Genomic DNA, 14,974 nt, shown 5'->3' with positions numbered 1-14,974 from the left:
GTGTTGAATATGGCAGTCCATTACTGCAGATGGTTCAGGTGTGAAGAACCACAGGCCACCTAGAAAGGTTCTGCAGAGATAAGAGAGAATCCAGGCTGTGGTGGTTTACAGCTGTTTTGGTGGCACCAGTATTTCAGGTTTGGTCATAATGTAAAATTAAGTTTTGAGAAGATTTGGTAAAACTTTTGTTGTATTATGGTCATTCTGGCTTTTCCTACATTTGATAATGGCTGAAACTGCTTTAGATAGTGTTATTGTAGAAGTTTTTTTTTTTTTGAGATGCTCTCTTTTTAATTCATATTTCTTTTCCTTTCTCTGACTTTCTTTTTCTGTAGCACTTTGAGATTGTTGGTTCAATATAAGTGCATTACAAATAAAATTCATTATTATTATTAAGATTTTCTTTTTAATTTAGTGACTGTGCCTCATTTGTCAAGTCAAATCTCTGCAATGCAAGATGATTGCATAAACATATTCACTGTATCCATCATGATTCATGTGTTATGTGGAGTCCATGGCAGGAATGAGCTACATGTCAGATCACATCACCTGACTGAGTGGATGAAAACATCAGTTTCACACAGGAGGAGTTGTGTGAATCAACAAACTGGCAGCTCTTCGCTGTGTGCCCCGATTTCTTCCATCCACTTGTAATTCAGGAATTGCAGAGAAACTTTTAGCTAAACTCAGGAAACAGAAGTACTGTACATCCAGGAAGCTTTATAAACTGGTGGCCCCACGATTTGGTTTTTAAAACCCAGACTCGGTCCAAAGAGAACAGAGACAGGAACATCACCCTGAGCAGAAACACACTCAACTAATCTGATTTAAATGATTTAAAAAGAAAAGGCCAGGTATTTATCCTCAACCTTAGTCATGTCTTTAGCTGCAAATAATTATAAAACACATCATCATCATACTGAATAATCACAGCCTCAGCTTGATAAAGATGAATGAAGGTTTATTAAACCCTTTGTTAGAGGGTGTAATGCTTCCTAATTATAAACTCGTGTTTAATTTGAGGACAGAAGCTCCCAGCTCCAGCTCACTGCTAGGTGCCTGTTTATTCTCTGCAGTGTATTAATAGCTGACTGCATGCTCTTCTTATAAATAGCTACAGCTACACCTTCACAGTCTTGTCTGAACTAAAGACTTCATGGAGTTCATTCATCACCGGGAGTGAAAGAGAGGAAGGAGGGATGGACAGAGGGAAGAGCAGGATGAAGAGGGAGGGTTAAGGAAGGGAGCAGACTTCTTCTACACTTTTCACCCCATCTGCTCCCCTCCCCTCTCAGTGCAGCACACCTCCACCTCCACCTCCACCTCCATCCCCCCGTCAGTCCTTCACCATGCGGCTACTCTACAACTGTTTACTCTCTCTTCTAGAATCGATCTATCGCCGCGGGGCCAGAAGATGGAGGAAACTCTACCGAGTCAACGGGCACCTCTTCCAGGCCAAGCGCTTTAACAGGGTGAGTGTGGAGCACACACACACACACACACACACACACACACACACACACACACACACACACACACACACACACACTAACTGATGTCTGAACCAAGCTTCAGTCAGTTCAGTTAAGTCATCGATGTTTATTTCTAGTCCAGGAAATAGGTATTTAATCTTCTCTAATAACTCATAACTAACCAGTTTTCCTGCACCCACATCTGTGCATGGTTGTGAATCTGTGCGTCAGTGTCTCTGTGCTTGTGCGTGCAGTGTACAGTACAGTCTGTCATAAACATACTGCAGCTAAATTATATATGGCAGGTAATCAAGTCACCGCTCCAGCTACGCTATCTGGATATTGATGCATATTTCATGGTGTCCTACTTATGGCTTGTTTAGCGGTTGTCTCATATCAGCTCTCAGCTTCATGCTACACACACACACATATACACACTTACCTGAATCCACATCTGGCCTCTCATCATCTCTCTTCCAAGATGTTAAAGGGCTGCACCTGCTCACTCCCCCTGCCTGTTCCAGAGGAAGACTCAAGCATTAAGTGTTCTTACTCCCTAATGCTAAATGTCCACTGTGGATGCCAGACAGAGAGAGACGTTAATGCTGTTTCGAACAGGTCCTAAGTACCTAATGTGTCTCCTCTGAAGGGGAAGAAAGAAGATCAGGTTCTTGTTGTGGGGAGAACAAGGCGGAGTCTTCTCCCTTTGTGGAGCGCATTCACTTGAGACAGATTGTATCGATGATTTTGTCCCTTGTTTAACAGTTGAAAATTTAAGCCGAGGCAGCTTTTAGATGAACAGCCAGACAAAGAACATGAACAGTACAGTTCAGTCGCCGTGTATTAAGACTCGCCGGGAATGCCTCAGGAGAGAGGTCGCTTCGTTTTCATTGCAGTGGGTAAGAACTCAGTTTCTCTCGGTTCATTTTACAATTAGTTCAACACTTGCATTGTCAGAAACACATTTACTACAAACAGCTCCAATAAGGCTTGCAGGCAGACGGGCTGATCAGCAGACAGACGGGTACACATGATGATCTGGCTGATCACCATCAGCTGAAGCAACAGCATTGGGAGCAGCTCAGCCGACTGAAGGGTCAGGAAGTTAATTTTAATTTAATTCAGTTTATTTGATAGGGACAATGCAGGTTAAAATAGTGACACTTCCACTCGTTACAAACAAGTCAATGTGACTGATGTTCAGCATACAGAGCTTATAGCTAATGCTAGTTTCCAACTCCTGTCCCTAATCAGCAGAGGCTGCTGCTGATCATTGGCTTCACAGACTAACATCTTATAAAAACACGTTTTGTTTTTTATGTGGCACTCCAGCCTGTAGATATCTCACTGCAAAATCCAAGTCCCAAGGGAAAGAAACTGCTCAAGGTGTTGAGGATCAGAGAGGAGGCAAGACGACTGAGAGGCAGGAAGGGAATCAGGATTGTTTAAAAAGTCCTTTAACATTCCAGTTAAAGGACTCTGTCTTCAGAGCAGCTTCTGTGTACTACTTACTAGCAGTGATGTTATAAAATAACGGCGCTACTTTTTTCAGTAAAAAAGTTACTGTTTCCCCGTTTATAACGCCGTTAACTGACAATAAGATGCGCCGTTACTTGACTCAAAAAGGCAGGCTCTGCAATGTAATTAGTTACTTTTATAATGTAGTAATTCAGTTACTAACTCAGTTACTTTTTGGGGAAAGTAACTATAACTTTTTTGTTTGTTTGTTTTTGTGTTCAATTTTTTATTTTATTTTATTTTATTTCATGACATTTTCATTCATCCAAACTCCTTTGTCCCGAGGGTAACATTAATTATGGACGATTACAGGGGGAAAAAACACAAACAAAAAACACACACACAACAACAGCAGTACATAGCAAACATATTCATGAGGAGTTTCTCACTTGGTTATAATAGTAATAATAATGTTTTGTTTTTTTGTTTTTTTGTTTTTTTTAAAAGGTAATAGCAAAAATGATAATAATAATAATGATAATAGAAATAAAATAAAAAGTAACTAGTAACTATAACTTATTACTTTTTAAAAGTAAGGTGCCCAACATTTCCTACAAGAGCTGATAAAACATACACTTCATTTTCAAAAGAATCTCGTGACTCTATGGTCGAGGACCTGAACGCAAGTTCAGTGATGGAACTTTAGACGGTAAAGATCTCAGAAGACTCGTAGTTCTCCTGGTTGTGATTAAGATTTAACTGGTAATACAACACATACAGCAGACAGGTTAACAGGCAGCAGCAGATAGCAACAGACAGCAGACTGCAGATAGCAGGCACACAGGACGACAGAAGGGAAAGTCAACAGATGAAGGAGCTGGTGACAATGGCAGGTTTTGGTGACTAGGTAACCAGGCACATGTGTGTGAGTGGGCAGGAAGGAACAGGTGCTGAAGAAAAGAACCAGGTGTGTAAGAAAACAGGAAAATCATGGTGGAAAAACAGCATGAAGTGGATGAACATGGCCGGGGAGACGATGAAGGGATGAACAGTGAGGCCGAGGAGAGCTGAGGAACAGATGGTGATGTAGACATAACTCCTGACAGCACTGCTGTAAGATGCAACAGGGAAGTTTTAATTAGAGTTCAGAGTCAGAATGATCTTGGTTAGAAACACTTGAGATGTGTTTCATCCCATCAGAGAATTAATAACTCAGTGCAGCAACTTGCTGACTCGGTACTTTGCTCCAACATGGTGTTGTTACTGCTGAGGCAACGTGGAGACCGACTCATTCAGTAAACATCATATACAGTGGGGTGAAAAGGTCTGAGACCACTTTCCACTTTCCACTTTCCAGTCAGTAACATTGTGTTTTGTAATGAAACACTTTGGACAATATGAGTCAGCAAGGAGAGCTCAGGCCCAGCCACAGAGAGGAGATGGAGACTGTAGACTGTGTTTCATGTTGTACATCCCACTCTCTGTTAAAACACTGGGTGGAGGTTTGTTTAAATATTTAAGGAATTATTCTCTCCGATCTCATCCTTATTTATGTTATCCATGTGGTGGTGGCAGTGACATGATGACTCCTTAGCTCACCTTTTTTTCCCTCAAACTCTCTCCCTGTATTTTTTTTATGTATTTATCAAGTAAAGGAGAAAAAAAAGATTACAAAAGCTTTAAAAACAGTTGGATGGACCAACAGATACTCACAACCCTCAGAATATGAATCCTATTGACTTTTTCAGATTTGTGTAAAATATCTTGACAGCTATTGGATTCTCATCGGCCATCGTCAGTAATGAAAACATGAAGATTGCACCTTGTCAACACCAGCAGTGTTTTTCACCCTGAGGTGCTGATGGGCAGCGCAGCCTCTGAGCTTCTCAGCGTGGCTGTAGACTGCTGTCGAACATGGAGGCCACAGACAGGGCAGGGCCGTCTGAACCAACTGAGAGACCAACACTGTGTCTGTTGTGGTCTTTTCATGGGACTTGTTGACAGGAAGACGACAGGAAAGTCATTTTCCTTTAAGTACAATACACATTCTCAACTTAGCATTTTGTGTGTGTGTTGTTAACCAGTTGTTTTTTTTGGATTGGGTCTTTTTCTGACTGTTGTTGCTATGCCAGCTCCTCAGACTCTGGTTGGTTCTCTGTGTTGTCCTCTGCATATAAATAAGCAGACGAGAAGTAGGTCAGGTTTCTCCTCCCTTCTCTCACTCTATCACTCTCTACACGTTTGTCTCCATCTCTCCTCCCGGCTCCTGCTCCATCTCCCCCTGACGTTGCAGAGGAGAAAGCTGCTTTGTGAATCTCTTCCCATCAGACATAATAGGGTCTCTTTAGCTCCTGTCTCCCACGTGATGGAACAGAATACAGTCGCCCCCCCCTCCCCCTCCCTCCTCCCCCCCTCGGCTGTTTGCCTCCACAAGCACTCCATTAGGGAGATGACTGACACCAGCCTCTCGTGGTACGAGACAAGAAAATCCAAACAAGAAGGCTGCTGAGAGCTGTGAGCGAATCAGCACCACCGCTGACTGGAGATGTGTTATCTGAATGAGCTGAGGGGAAGTGGATGTGCAGGAACATTAATCTCAAGTGATGCTCGGGAAACTCGGTTATCTTTAAATGCCATGTTTTTATTCTGTTTGTCAAGTAGAAACGTCCCCTCTGGATCCAAATGAGCTTCAGATTTTTAAAGGAGTGATGTGGTTGTGTGGGAGAGACTTGTTCCCCGTTGCAGTCAGTGTCTGACAGCAGCTTTGAGAGGAGCTATTTGTTGGTTTTGCTGTTGCTACATACTGTAGCTACATAGTTAGCATTAATAGCTACTTACTAGTAGAGCTTCATCCATCATTGCACTTGAAGGTGTGAGGTCATAGTTAACCTGATAAGTTGTAGGCGTTTGTCTGCTCATGGATCTCTTCTATTTGTTTCACTGTAGAATTGACTTGTCCACTGAATGAATCATCTCACAGCTGCATGCTAATCTGTCTCTACTGACCCTTACAATTTAGATAGTTCAGTTCAGGTCAGACAACTTTATTATCCCAAATGGGCAATTCATTTGCAGCTTCCCACTTGCGTATAAACAACCATCAGTTGAGACATCGGGGCTCATAGAATCAATCCAAATCAATAAATCCAATAAAATCCAATAAATAAATCCTCTAAAAATAAATCAGTAAGTGTTATCATGGTATTATTTGACTATATTTGAAATGCCGAATGCAGTGATGCCTTTGTTTTTGGTTAATTTTCAATAAAGTTAAATTTGCATAACAGCACATTTGCCCACTATTAAACAAAAAAAGGGCAATTAATGTGTAATTTTTGACGGGTATCGTACACTCACTCTGAATTAAATATTTGAATTGATGGACAGCCCCACTACATGCTCTCTGTGCAGGGACTTGGTTGGCCTCCTGGTGAGCATGCTAACTTCAGCTGAAGAAATGAAACGCACACTGCTGCCCGTCCAGTTCTGTAGATACTGCATCAGTTTATGGTGGAAATAGATTTTGTTGCTGTAATGACCTAATTTCACTGTACAGGATACTGCAGATTTCATTGGTAAGTTTGCTCTGATAAGACGTCCTTGTTGCAGATGAATCAGACATCATTTCTCAGCATATTATTCCAGGCACTCGTATGACCGGTGATGCTTCCTGCTGGGATGAGGCGGGGGCCGCCAATCGATAGAAGAAGCTTTTCTCATCCTCTGGTTGTCACGACCAGTGCAAGCAGAGCAACCAAAAAAAAAAAAAAAACACAAGGACACAACCCAAACAAAGAACCGGAGGCAGAGCTCTTGCAGTTCAGTGGTGTTTCTACACTGTGGAGGCAGAGGAACAAACAGCCTTATGGGATGGCAAAGGAGGCTAAGGTCAAAACCACAGAGAGCAGTTCAATCAGGCAAACGGACCCAGTGAGGACCAGGGAGACATGCACAGGGACGGCAGGCTGGGGGGACAAGTTGCACGCAGTAAACTTAACATCACGTTTTGACCGCTGAGGAGTGACCAGACTTTATATATACATTAGAGAAAAAAGAAAACAAAGGCAGGAAGTAAGAATAATAACAGGCACATGGAGTTAGTGATTTCAAAATAAAATAGGAAACAAAACGTACAGTACCTTTATTCCCAAGATTCTGGTGTCCCCATTCACAGAGAATGGCAAAGTAGAGTGGACACCACATCAGTGCCAGTGGCCCAATTTCACACAGGGTGCACACACAGGAAAAATAAAATATTCATTTAAAAGTCAACCGAGTAAAACATCAGGAGAGCAAGTGCTTCTACATGACAAACACACACATCTGTGGGGGTTTCAGTTACACTGAGTTATTTTATTCAGGTTAACCTCAAATTGTGGTGAGGTCTTTTTCACTGGTCACGCTTGAATATCGCTACATGTCATGCGATGTAGGAGGAATATGTGGTAAATCCAGGAGTTAATGAAATTCCACATCAGAGCACAGACTCTGGGATTCTGGGATTAAATTTACATCCAAGCAGGAGATCCAACTCAGTCACGGACATCACTGACACACACACACACACACACACACACACACACACACACACACACACACACACACACACACACACCGCTCTGATCTGAGGCACAGTATCAAGTTAATGTACTGTCACTGATCAGCACTCCTGTGGGGCTGATTTAGTTTTTTTTGCGGCTTTACGTAAATTGAACTCTTTCTTTAGATAATACAACAAGCCAAATGCTATATAGTCATAATTATTTGTTCTTGATATGAAACCTGTGTGTGATGGAATCTGTCAGTTCTTCTTTTCATTCACACCTCTGGTGTTTTGAATGCTTCTCTGCGCTCTGAGATTTTTGACTGGAATTGAAGTTGACTTTCTTGTCATCACATAAAAAAAACAAAACATGACATCAGATTATTTTATAGTTGACAGTGTTTGCTGGATTACATACAGAGTCTGTCAGTGTTGTGAGTTGGAGGCAAGAACCAGAGGTGCAGCTTGTGAACAGGCCAGACAGGCAACTTCTGGGGGCTGCAGGGGGTCTGACAAACTTAACTCCACAGCAGAGTCTCCCCCTTAAAGACCCAAAGAACAATTTGCAAAACAAATTTGTTTTGATTTTCATGGTTCTTTATAATCTGTATTCTGAAAATTCTATGAATATGAAAATTTTGAATGAATTAATGAGATTTCCCACATCTTTTGTTGATGCCAGATTATTTATTACATAATGGTAATGAATGCTAACTGCAGAGCCCTTTGCAAGTATTTGTCTAAAGCCTCAACAGACTCGTCCTTAAAAACACTGGCAACAAGCAAAGAAAAAAGCCATTTTCTCTGATTCGCAGACATTATTGCTGCATACCACTGTGTCATCCTCATCACCGTGCATTACTGTGTTAGCATTTAGCTCAAAGCATCACATTCCCCTGAGTGCAGCTTCACAGAGCACACTTCTAGACTCACTATTTACACAGTTGCAAAGCCTCTGCTGCACGTCTCTGATAGTCATAAAAGAAGCTTCAAGACGTCAGTCTGACTCGATTCGATTGCAATCTGTAACCTGAAACTGGGGGGAAAGCAGCGTGCGCCTGACTGTCTTCTAAGCTGTGGAATAAAAGGCATAGCTAATAGCGCTGCGTGTTCTCGAGCCTGTCTAAAGCCTGGTGCAGTGACAGGCATCCTCAGCAGCTCTTTTTTCCTCAGACTACTGATAATTCTCAGGTTGCGTGTGATGTGTTTGTGGTGTGTAGGAGAGAACAGAGGACGCAGCAAAAAGTATGTGATTAATTTATAAATGTTCGCCTTAACCTCTATGTAGAGTTAGATTTGAAAGACTGAGGGAAGCCTTTGAAGTCTCGCTGCATTTCCATGGCAACGGAGCCCTGACTGGGACTCTTTGTTCTTTACACTGTCAGCATATACACTCTGTGAATGAATGTTGTGGATGCACCGAAGTACACGCGCTGCATCTTAAGTGTTTGGTCTCCAGTGGACAATCGTAGCGGCACATGTATTGATGTCCAGGGACATTCAGCTGCAAACACAACATCCTGTGGTGCTAATACGGATGTGTAAGAGATACAACCTAAAAAAAAGAAAAAAAACTCGAATAATGAACCAGTCAAAGACCAAGCAGTCTGGAGACCACGTTATGTAACAGAGCGAACTTCAGACAGTCTCAGCTCTACTATAGATGTCTGTGAGGAAAGGGAGGAGCCTGAGCCAGTGAGACATAACAATACACTGCACACAGGGTCGTAGTAAATGACACAGTCAAACCAGGAAACTAGAATGTAAACAAAAGAATAAATGTGGTCAGCTCGGTGTAGCTCTACAGTTGACCTGACTCCACCAGGACCACCGGATGGAAATTAGCATCGATGCTACAATCCGGCACATTTACATGTTTTTATATGTACATTGATGTGCACTGTCCCAGTCAAATAAACAAAATAAAGTAAAAGTAAAGTAAAGACATGAAACTAACAGAATGGGCTCTATGCACAGCTCCACTACAAAGATTTGGAAATGCTTCATGTATGTGTGGCACTGTTGGTTGCAAATCAACTTAAAGTGAAAATAAAATCTATTTTCGAAGCTTTGCTCAAAAACACATTTATCTGTAGGTTTAGGATGCACAGACAATGTTAATTCAACATTTGAAAACGAGAGAAACATGGAGGAAATACCTGTACATAGAGAATATGTGAAAAATGTTACTGACTATAACAATACCTGTTTATATTTGATGAGTGAATGTGTACATTGTACATTTGTAAATAGATTTGCTGACCCTGCAGTTTCTTTTTCTTTAAGCTCTCTACATCTCCAGACCTGCTTAAGAAAGTGGACATTGTGTTTTTTCAAGTATATACATTCATGTGAAGGATAAAATCCTTGAGCAGAAGCATTTCATTTTCAAGGGTATTCTTGCTTAACATAAAATACAGTAAATACATACGATTGTACTCAGACATATACAAGCTCTCGCATTCCTGACCCCTCTCACAGCCACTCATTACTTTTCTTTGCCTAAATTTGTACGAGTTAAAAAGAAAGAACATTACAAGCAGAGAAGGTAAGAAAAAAGAAAAAAGAGGTATATTATTTATACTGTGTATATATATATATATATATATATATATATATATATATATATATATATATATATATATATATATATACAGACTTCATGCAAAATGAAAATTGAAAATGAAATAGAAATTGAGCAGTCTCTGTACAGTGTTCACTGTATCACCTTTATAAAGCCATAATAATAAGGTCCAGTGTGATTTTAACCAACCACTGTATCTCTGTCATAAATCTGCTCCCTGTCAATTAACCCTTGACGAATCAGCAGCGACTGTGTCAGTGGGTGTGTAACCTGTTTGTGTGTGTGTGTGTGTGTGTGTGTGTGTGTGTCCTGTCTTCCAGAAAGCATACTGTGGCCACTGTAGTGAAAGGATATGGGGGCTGGGCAGGCAGGGCTACAAGTGTATCAACTGCAAACTGCTGGTCCATAAGCGCTGTCACAGACTCATCCCTCAGACCTGCCAAAGGCTTATGGTGAGTATCTCATCATGTGCCGAGCAGCAGGAAGCACGATGTCAGCCCGTCACACCGACACCAACACACACACTCTGAAAACAAGCTCACAGTACACGCAGCCGACAAGAGGGAACAAGATTTGATTCCCTCAGCAGGAGAGAGAATTATGTGGTAACAACATGTCTTACATATTTATACTGTACTGTCTCATTTCTATTCATGACGGTTGATTTAGGTTTCAAGCATCGTTCTGGACTCATCACCGTTAGTTACCGAACATGAGAAATGAAAAAGAAGCACAAGCATGTGAAGTCTCTTTCCTGTCTTTATTAACAACACTGGTCTTTCATTAATTCTTCATGTCATCATCAGATTTTGTAAAGTTAATCTGTCATATAGTCCCTGTTTACCTACGTACTGCAAAATACCGTGTCCAATCGCCTAGCAACAGTGTCCACATAATTGAGCTTAATTAACACTTGAGAGCCAAGCATATTATCATGGATGTATCCCAATGCTGCAAACATGACTTCACCCCATTAAATCTGAAGAGAGTGACAGCGCAGTAAATTCTGACCTGAGGTCCTTGGCTCAGGTGATCTACGCTGGCAAGTGACGCGCTGCAGCTGGATAAATAGAAACAGCCCGAAATAGAGAGAAGAGGCAGAGACACTTTCATTGATCAATGTCATACCTGGTTGAGGGATTTTGACATTTGAGCATTTTCACAAAAATGTAAGAGCACGAGCAGAAATCTGAGAGCAGAGGTTTGAGAAGCAGCCTTAGTGTGAGGATGACTCAAACTGAAGGACGGGACATTTAGACACTAATACTATCTCGGTGCAGACACATTGTTTTGAGCACCTGAACAGTGACCATTAGAGAGAGAGCACAGGGTTAGATTTACAACTAAATGTTAAATGAAGAATCAATGAAAGACCAGGCTGTTGCACAGAGGAAACCAACACACAGGCAGTCAGAATATGACTGAGCTTAACCAGATTTGGTTAGATGTTAGATGAATTGCTCTGACTCACTTAGGTGTAACTTACATATGAAAACCGATTCGGTGCAGTTCTCAGGAGAGTTGATGCATTTCACATCAAAACTTTGTTTACATGTGTTGAAACGTGCAAAGTCAGTCAGTCACCTCAACATTGTCACCAGTGAACACTGAACCAATGAAAACCATCTCACCAGTGCTTTGAGTACCAAGATAAGATTGTTGATCACCTGTGTTTGCTTGTTAAAGGGATAGTTCAGCGTTTTGACATATTGGCCAAGTTGGACAAGATGTGACCTGCACATTCACCACACTATGAGATAATAACGGAACATTATGAGACAGAGTTGTTTTCGAGGTAAATTAATGCAAAACCACTGATGCGTGTTTCCGTCGAGTTTTTCAGCAAGCAGTCTGCATTTGCCTCGAAAACAACGTTCCGTTATTATCTCATAGTGTGGTGAATGTGCAGGTCACAACTTGTCCACCAGAGCGTTTTGGAGTTGTTGGATTGTGTATTTGATGAGTTTGATGAGAGAAACCAAGAAATCCCATGAGCCTCCATAGCGTAGCTCTGAGCAGCTCACGGCTCTGCTCTGCCCTTCTAAAAATAGCTTGCACCGAACCTACTCCGAACTTGCACAAACCTACTCCTAAAACTATAGGGATTATGGCAATGGGCCACTTTGCCAAAATGTTGAACTATCCCTTTAAGTATCTGTAGCCTGGGAAGGTGCATAGGATGGTCTGACCACATGAACAACATAAAAGCAGCCACTGTATCTGAGATGAAGCATCTATGTGGTCGTCCAAAGCTGTGATTCACAGACGGACTGAGAAATGAAAGGAATGAGACGTCTGGACAGTTCTGTTGATCCACACAGTCTATCAGCTGAGATCAACCTATGAAACAGCAGAGGAATAAATGTCGGCAGAAAAAAAAAGAGATTCAGATAGAGCCTTCTGCTCCCACACCATCACCATTGATTTGTTCATGACCTCACAGAAAAACCTTTATGGTTGTTGGCCTAACTGTTCATGATGGATGAACATCATTATAAATGATAAATCAAGGACAAAACACAAACAGCTCATGTTGTAATGAATTGAAGTCATTCTTCCATCAGGTTCAGGGTTGTTCAGCTGAATCACAGATGAGTCAAGTGAAAATCAAAAACCTGACTCTCCTGCTTCTAGTCAGAGGCAGAAATAGAATCAGGTTCTGCTCTTACTATTTAAATGCCAGGCTGACTGTTGGAAGTGATCCTAATGTGAAGTTTAAATGGAGGGAAATTAATGCAGCTCCCTTTCTGAGCACGAGAAACATTAATTACATTTCAACACGTGTTCAGTTTGCACGGTTTCTAAGATCAAACCTCTGAAACGCCCACACTGTACTCAGTCTTGCACACTGAAGAGTTTTTCTCTTTTGGTTTGTTAGCACTTAAATATGATCATGCACTTAAACCTCAGTTCCTCCATATGCTTAATGTTTTCCAGTGTTTCATTTGAAGTATTGATCCATAACAAGAAATATTTCTGTTTTTTTTTTTTATGAAGTTACACAAGTCCTGACAGCTTGTCAGCTGAGTTTCTAACTACAGATTTTGCGGCCAATGTCATAGTATTCTTATCGAACATAGACCTTGCTTTTTTTGCACATATAAAATAGAACAAATACATTTACATATCTCTCTTGGTAGGGAGGACCCTACCCCTAGAAAAAATGTGCAGGTGAGGAAACCTGAAAGGCTTATAGAATGACCTCACCTTGACCTAACAAATAATTTAAACAAGTAAAGAAATAATATTAACATACCTTGTGCTTTGTAATCAAGGAGGACATGGACATCTCACTGTGTACAATGTGGGACCATCACTAAATATATGAGAGATGTTGTGTAGTTAGAAAAATCCAACAGATCAATGTGTTTAAACAAAACACTTCCGGTCTCTCTGTTGCTCGTCCTCCTGTTGGTTCCTCCCATTCTATTGAAATGAGACGTTGAGTTTAGAGACAGTGAATCAGAGCGCTCCATGTAATCAGTTCATCTGACCACAAGGCAAAACACAAACATCCACGATTCAAACCTGATTAGAAAATCAATACAATCAATACCAAGACTTGCTCTTGTACTGTGTGAATTGATCACAGCTTCGGCCCCGTATCTCCAGCTCCAGATAAGTGACTTTTGCAGTTCGATAAGACGCAACTCAAGTGAATCAGTTCCCTCTCCAGTGAAACTCACACTTTGCCATTAGAGTCTCGGATCAGCTGATGCTTCCTTCGTCGTCGCAAACATGATTCATCAGAAACTCTTCCAGGAGTGTAAAACCATGAGTGGATATTTAAGTGGGTATTTGGGGGAACGTGCTGTTGAATATTTAGGTGGATTTTTTGACTTCTTTATTCAGGATCCAGTCATGCCATCGCAGGAGCCCCCTTCAGATGCTAAGAGTGAGGAGGTGGACCTTCCACCAGACGACACAGAGGACACAGATGAGAGTAAGACACTGAAACCTTTTTATTTCTTTTCTTCTTTTTACCTTTGTGAAAGTTATTGGCTACATGTTTGTGTACCTGTAGGAATAAACACAGGATGGTTCATCTGAAGGACTTAACCTTAAAGTTGGAAATAAATAGAGTGTGTTGTGGGGGTCGTCTGAGCCGACCTGACCCAGCCAACGTCACACTATCTTTCTGACAACTTCCCACTGTGCTCAGTGCTGACAAGTCAATGTGTCGACGTAGAGGTCACTATGGCCGCCCCGAGTTCTGAGCATGTTGATGTTGATCGATACTGTTCTCCCACAATGCAAGGCAGAATGGAAATGACAGAGCTGGAAGAATGTGAAAAGTCATCATGGCTTGTGGTAAAAATGCAAATGCAAAAACCACTGTTACACAAAAAAATACAGACCTGGAACAAACAGTTTACCTATCTGACCAGATGTGTGTGTGTCTGTGTGTGTGTGTGTGTCTGCAGCTGTCGTTAAAATGAATCCAGAGTCAGCAGACCATAAGGACACAGCATATGGTGTTCTGTTGAGTTGAGGATCTGCGGCTGACCTTATGTAACATCCATGATATTCCGCTCCAACTGTTAAGCGTTGAGCCTGAATTGTTTCCTGTCGATGGACAATCTTAAGGACAGGCAGAGCTCTGAATGACTGAAGGATACGTAGGTTAGCCAACATACGCATGTGAAAAAGCAAGAATAGATACTGGCAAACCTATGACCTCTAAGCTGGAGCCTATTCCACAAAGACAGACTGACTGTGAGACTTCACAGAGACATCCAAATTCATCCATTACACTGTTGCTGCAAATTAACAGGCTCGGCTGTGTTTAATAGAGTTGCTTTGAATTCTGGGTAATTTCCAAACCCATGTTTCAAGCAGAGTATGTTTCCATCCAGGAGAATTACATTTTTATTATGATATAATTTAAATTTGCATCCATCCATAGGCTCTACCATT

The 14,974-nt window shown here is 41.4% G+C and overlaps 1 protein-coding gene across 3 annotated transcripts in view; it reads left to right on the top strand.

Moving 5' to 3' along the window:
- The window catches only part of prkcz (protein kinase C, zeta), a 106,179-nt gene that overhangs the window by 49,725 nt on the left and 41,480 nt on the right, over positions 1 to 14,974 (top strand). For all 3 annotated transcript variants that reach the window (XM_085780987.1, XM_085780989.1, XM_085780988.1), the window contains 3 exons: positions 1,387 to 1,472; positions 10,378 to 10,509; positions 13,910 to 14,000. In XM_085780987.1, the coding sequence (XP_085637113.1) occupies positions 1,387 to 1,472; positions 10,378 to 10,509; positions 13,910 to 14,000 (309 nt within the window). The remainder of the gene's footprint in view (positions 1 to 1,386; positions 1,473 to 10,377; positions 10,510 to 13,909; positions 14,001 to 14,974) is intronic.

The sequence above is a fragment of the Trachurus japonicus genome, chromosome 7 (genome assembly GCF_045865225.1).
Source record: "Trachurus japonicus isolate A0001 chromosome 7, Traja_1.0".
NCBI lineage: Eukaryota > Metazoa > Chordata > Actinopteri > Carangiformes > Carangidae > Trachurus > Trachurus japonicus.
The sequence above is the reverse complement of the archived record's forward strand: the minus strand, read 5'-3'. Positions and strand labels throughout refer to the sequence as shown.